Source organism: Chaetura pelagica, unplaced genomic scaffold, assembly GCF_000747805.2.
Source record: "Chaetura pelagica isolate M959 unplaced genomic scaffold, ChaPel_1.0 scaffold112, whole genome shotgun sequence".
Classification (NCBI taxonomy): Eukaryota; Metazoa; Chordata; class Aves; order Apodiformes; family Apodidae; genus Chaetura; species Chaetura pelagica.
Window position 1 is genome coordinate 3,127,964 of NW_009952798.1, and position 6,133 is coordinate 3,134,096.

Consider the following 6,133-nt stretch of genomic DNA (forward strand, 5'->3'; position numbering starts at 1 on the left):
CGACCCTGGAAAGAAGACCTAGAGGTTTAAGTCAAGAAGTTTCAAAGCTGAGTATCCAACCCTACTACATGTGGGTGTTGCACTTCCTCCAAACCTTCCCATCCCTCCCCTCCCCATGTGTTCCGCTAAGCACAGGACCTGTGTGCTGCGTGGCAAGGGGAGAAGCAGGCCCAAGGAGAACTACTCACTACCATCTGCACTGCTTCTTTCAGTAATGGGAAGGATTGGGCGGGCTGGCTGCATGGTGTAGAATGATTCTCTCCTCCCCAGAGGGAGTCCAAGAGGTAGGCAATGAAATTTAAGTAGAAAGAAATGTAAATAGACAGGGCAGCCTTTAAAAACCAAACTGCTGTCCAGACATCCTCCATCCATGTGGAACAGCTTTCAACAGAGTTACAGTAAGTATTTACAGCAGTTGCTTGTTGGTGAGTCCCATCAGCTAGTGAGATTTTTTTTGAGACAAAATTGTTCAGTTTGTGCTTATTGTATAGTTTGAAGGGGAGAAAGGTGGAGGAAGTCAGGTCATCTCCTTGTTCCTAGGATTCAGCTGGACAGTAAGCAATGCTAAGAAAAGGAAACAAGTCTGATGAATAGCAAACACCCATCAGTAGACTCATCAGAGAGACATATTAGTGAAGAAAAGGCAGATTGCAGCCATAGACTGACACAGATAATTAACATCTACAGTGACTTTGGCAAGAACTAAGATGAAGCCTGAGCTAGAAGCTCAGTCAACCCCAGCTGCTTCCTTCCCCTCTCCTCAGTGCCCCATGCCATGTGTTGAACAGCTGTTCCCTGCAGAAAAGCAGCCTGACAGCTAGGAGATGACCTCACCTGGCTCATAGGTTGTAAGAGGCTTGTGTGCCAGGCTGTTGTAGATGTTGGTCACGGCGACGTTGGCGTGGAGCCCAGCATGGTAGGCCATCTTGGGCTCTTTCAGGTCTGCACAGTCCCCGATGGCATAGATGTTCTCGTAGCCTTCCAGCTGCAGGTGCTTGTTAACTTTCAGGGCACGGTTGCTTGCCATGATGTCCCCTGTTTTGCAAAGCAGGGACTTTTCAGAAGGAGCTTTGTGTTGCTTGTCCTGGCCTGAAACCCTGAGGTGCTGATGGTGTGACCAGACGTGTCACTGACACACAGCAAGGAGCTGGGTTTTCACCCACTTTTCTATGTGTCAGGGAAGAGGTGCTTTCTGCCTTGCTGTGGTTAATTATTGCAATCTCATACATGATCCTTTGGTATTTCAGTAGAAACATGGAGAGCTAATGTACACAGCCTGAGGAGGGGACCATGTAATGGTTGTCCTGCTCCACAGCTGTCGTGCCATGCCTGAAACTGGACTCAGACTGAAGATGTGTCATGGAATGACTAATCCTCTGAAAGCCACGGGACATGGAAACATAGTTCAGCAAGAACACTGAATGTGCTGAGCCTAGTTTTGCTCAGGACTCAGCAGACTTGTATCTAGGATGAAGTCCTGGCCTTGCCCACAGGAGTTACCATCAGCTCCTAGGTGTAATCTGCCTCATGCTGAACTAGGATACTAAGATTCCTTGGAGGTATTAGCAGAAAGAGCTACAAAAGACTTGGCTGCTTGATCTTTGGTCTGTAAGTTTCCCAAGGTCACGTTTCACAGTTAAGTATTTCATGTGATGTTAGAGCATTTGCTTTCTCATGGTTTCTCAGGTTGTACAAGGTAGGTTCCTAACCTCACATTACTCATGTACAAGACTTTGAAGAACCATGTTGCTTCTCCCCACCCCCTTTTATTTTGGTTTTGTTCCACTTACCAAAGGCAGCGGCATAAGCTGCAGAGTTAATCTTTATCCCTGTGCACAGGACCACCATGTCAGCAACCACCTCGGTCCCCTTTTCTGTCCTCACCACCATGTCCTTCTGGAACCGGTTCGGCGTCAGGCTTTCCAGGTTGCTGACCTTCTCATCTGTGGTGACAGAGAGCCCTGGGTCACAGACCTTTACCAGGCTGCCATGTACAGCCAGCCCAGATGTGGGCTGGAGAAACAGGAATCGGAGGCAGCCAGGCTTACTCAAAAAAAACAGGCAGGAGGAGATGCTTTGCTTAAAGGAAGAGCAGCTTATAGGACTTCAGAGTCTAGATCTTCAGAGGCAGTTGTCAAGTACGTACTTAATAGGAGGTGCACTCCTTTTCTGAGGAGAATCTCCTTCACCTCCTGACGGACGCTCTCCAGCAGCTCCACGTCAGCTAGGGCAGGTTTGGAGTGAATGAGGGTGACCTGTTGGGGACAAAACAGCAAAGGGGGACACAGGAATGGGACAGGAGTTACCACGTGCTGGGTGGGAGCAGCTCTAGCTAGCTTCCTTCCACCCTGCTTAAGCAGTGAAAGGCAATTAGTGCCAGTAACTGCTGGTGACAGGCTTTAGGGTCCTCTCTTGGAAGAGGAGGCAGAAGGGGACAGGGAAACTCCCAGTTTGGAGCATCACAGGTCAGTCTCAGAAACTTAAGGATCAACTTAATTGTAATGAACAGGCTCGTACCTCCTTGGCTGGGTACTCAGTTTTGATCTCTGCAGCCATCTCGACTCCAGCAGAACCACCTCCCACAACCACGATGCGCTCAGATTTCTCAATCTTGAAGTGAGGAGGAAACTCACGTTACAAGAGCACTGTTAGGGGCAGGAAGTCAGACACCTTCAGCCACTCTGACCTTTCTGAGACACAGCAATAAACCACCTGGTTTGTTAAGGGGAAGCAGAAAATGACAGCCCTCTTCCTGTATACACCCTCACACGGCTGAGCATTTCAGGTTTCCCCTTGTGTGGGCAGCTGTTCTTCCCCTGGGGCACACAGATGGGTGCTCCTCATCCTGGCCTGTCCCTGCAGCCATCCTGGTCTCTTGTTCTTAGACACTGATGGCTCCAGATACCTGTAGTGGTGCCTGGGACTGGGAAACTGAACAAAGGCAGGCAACTGCTTCCTAGGAAATGAGTTGATTCCTCACCTCCTTAGCCATGTCTTCATAGGTCTGGATGGCACTCTCCATGTCAATGACTTTGTTGAACTTCCCAGGGAATGGCCCATCACTGCCTGTCGCGAGGATGAGATGGGAGTAGTGAAGTTCCTGGGAGCGCAGAAGGTGGAACAGGATGTTAGATCTCTTCAAAACAGAACCTTGAAAACAGTTGTTGTCTCCTAGGTACTATTCACACTTTTGCCCTCCTCCAGCTCCCGCTGGTAACTAGGAAAGTACTTGCCACTGTTGGAAAGTGACTTCAGGAAGAAACCTGGTCCAAGGAACTGCCTTCTCAGGGTCTGAGAGAAGCACCATTCTTCAGGTGAGCTGAGTGCTTTGAAGAAGATACCATAGGGTCACAGGAACTAACCTGGTATTGATGCCAGACACTGAAGCTACCATCACAGCTGGCTTCAGAGACTAACCTCTCTTCTTCACCCTCCTCTGAACAGAGATGAGATGCTCTGGCTGAAAGAAGTTATCAGAGCTGCTGCCCTTGTTTCTTCCTGCAGTTAGATAAGGATCTGAGCTCCAGGGTTAATTGTTGAGCTCTAAATCCAGCTCTAAGAATAAAAGCTCATCTGAGCACTGGATGGGTTGCAGTATTTAGTGCACACCCACATCCCAACACAGCTCTAGGCCACTTAGTTTGGCTAGAAGGGATCATGCTATTCAGTGCCTGCATGGAAAGAAAGCCTCTGCTACCAAGCTCTTCAGGGTGATGAAATGCTACACGTTGCCTCTCGGTTTTAGAGGAGCTGGCTGGGGGCCTGCTTCTCTCTGGGGCAGCCCTCCAAATTTGTAGGTTATTGGTTTCATTCCTCTCTCCCTCCTGGAGTTACAGGGCCAGCATTAAGCACGAGCATTTGTCTGTCTGCTCAGAGGTGGCAGAAGCTGTGGGGAAAGCACTGGGTGCCTTCCCAGAGGGCCAGGGTTCTGGCGGGTGTTGCAGCCAAGCTGAGGGTCACACCAGGACAGGAGCCCTGTTGTGCATGTGGACTCTGAACCTGGGGAGGTATCGGATCGATCGGGGCTCACCAGCTGAGCTGCCCTGCCCTGCAGGAGGTGCAGGGGTGTTTCTAACAGGTGAACAGCATTCCCAGTTCTCACCCAACTCAAGGAGGTCCAGCTTGGTTTCCCCAGAGAACAATTCCATCCTCCACACCTGCTCTCCTCTGGCAGATAAGAGCTACACTCCTCTTCCCTCTCAGAGGCACGTTTTCTGTGTCAAAGTGCCTTGTGGCCCTGCTCACCTCATTCTGTCCCCCTGGAGGGCTCCAAGCACAGACAGCAGGGTGAAACCTAAATTCCAAGTCACTTTTCCAACCAGTCCTCCTGAGTCAAAGCCAGCACAGCCTTAGATTAGGAGCACTGCATTCTCACAGCCCCCTCGTAGCTGGAGAAAAGCCCTGAGAAGGAGGGACTCTCTGCATCAGCAGATCCTCACTGCAAGTTCTTCCATCACCCACCTCACCATCGCTGAGCAGGACCTGTTGCCTCCCAGGGTCTATGCCAACCACCTTGCCTTGTCGGAAGCTGTCCCCAAAGGTGACAGAGTAGGAGATGAAAGTCTTCTTGGCAAACCCTGTGGTCAGAAGAGACAGCAGGGAAGAGCTCTGGCGGTTGGCTCTGTGGAAGCCAGCAAACCCCTCCTCCCTTCTCTCCTGCCATCCTTGCTCAAACACCATAGGCTGGGCCTCTGCTCTGTGATATCTCTGCCCAGCCATGAGCTTGGGGACCTTTGCCTCAGGTTTGATGACAAGACCAGCTCCTGGGAGGCCGGATGACACTCTCAGCTGGATTGCTTTGTCTCTGCTCCACATACAACCTCCTGTACCAGTCTGCCAGTAAGTGCTCCACTGGGGTCCAGGGCATTTCAGGCAGGATATCAGAGGCTTTTTGTCATCTCACCTGCCTCTCAGATCAAGCCTTTGATATCCTTTTGATGCATGTTCCCAGCCCTGAAAGTGAGATTTTCCTCCTAAATCCCTAGAGACTGGAATAACAGGGTTAACCCAGTCTCCCAAGCAAGATCCCAGGCCAACCTGAGCAGCTTTCCCAATACAGTTTTATCATCCAGGCTCTCACTGCTGAGCTGCTTGACAATTTCAAGTGCCAGATCCAGAAAGCCATTTCTCTCACCCCTCCCAGCTGCAGCTGCTTTTAGCTTAGTCACCTTCTAAACTCTTGAAATAAAATATAAAAAAAACAACACCCCACAAAGGAATCACTTGAGTGGTTTTCACTCCCTTTTCCCAGCAAGACAGGCAATCAGCTTAACCCAGACGGCCTGCGGGTCCTCCCGGGAGCCAAGTGTTTGTTTTCGGGGTGGAAAACATCAGCTGTTGCACCATCGCGGGGGCCGGAGGAGGCACTTCCAGCACCTCCTCGGAACCCGAGCACATCCCCGCGCGGGACAAAGAGCCCGGCGGGGTTTGGAAACGCGACGGGGACCGGAGGGGAAGTTCTCACCTCTCTGCACGGCGGCGCGGAGGCCGGCGACGTTGTGATGGAAAGAATCCCTGACGTCCAGCAGCAGGAAAGGGATGGCCCAGGCGCGGAGGAGGCTGGCGGCTGCCGTGCCCCCGAAGCCGCCCCCCACCACCAACACCCGCTCCGCGCCGTCCAGCGACAGCCGAGACCCCATCCTTGGGCTGGGCGAAAAAACTCTCCCCTCGCTGAGATCTCCCAGCTGGTCCCAGTCTGAGCGCAGCTCTGGGCCCCCCGACGCTTCCTGCCGGGATCTGCGCAGCTCAGCGCCAGTCCCGGGTATTCATCCCCACGTTCCCTTTCCTTAAGCCCCTCCCGAACCCACGTTCTCCACCTGAGAAAGGCAACGTGAGGATCTCAGGAAGGAAGGGCTGTGTTTTGAGGGTGCTGGGCAGGCACCCTGAGATCAGGGCTGAGCAGGGAGCAGAGCCCTGGGCCAGGCTGCCCAGAGAGGCTGTGGAGTCTCCTTCTCTGGAGACGTTCCAACCCCCCTGGACACGTTCCTGTGTGATGTGCTCTGGGTGCCCCTGCTCTGGCAGGGGGTTGGGCTGGGTGAGCTTTCCAGGTCCCTTCCAGCCCCTCAGGTTCTGTGATTCTGTGAGCCTGGCAGCTTGGGGACAGTAGCTGCAGCTTGGCAGCAGGGAAAGACAA

At 52.3% G+C, this 6,133-nt stretch overlaps 1 protein-coding gene across 1 annotated transcript in view; it reads right to left on the minus strand.

Moving 5' to 3' along the window:
- Positions 1 to 5,639, minus strand: part of AIFM2 (apoptosis-inducing factor, mitochondrion-associated, 2) — a 5,865-nt gene extending 226 nt beyond the window's left edge. Inside the window, 7 exon segments of the mRNA XM_009994871.1 lie at positions 790 to 1,035; positions 1,791 to 1,943; positions 2,147 to 2,255; positions 2,518 to 2,610; positions 2,981 to 3,100; positions 4,462 to 4,577; positions 5,465 to 5,639. Of these exon segments, the coding sequence (XP_009993173.1) occupies positions 790 to 1,035; positions 1,791 to 1,943; positions 2,147 to 2,255; positions 2,518 to 2,610; positions 2,981 to 3,100; positions 4,462 to 4,577; positions 5,465 to 5,639 (1,012 nt within the window).
- Positions 5,640 to 6,133: the final 494 nt, after the last annotated feature.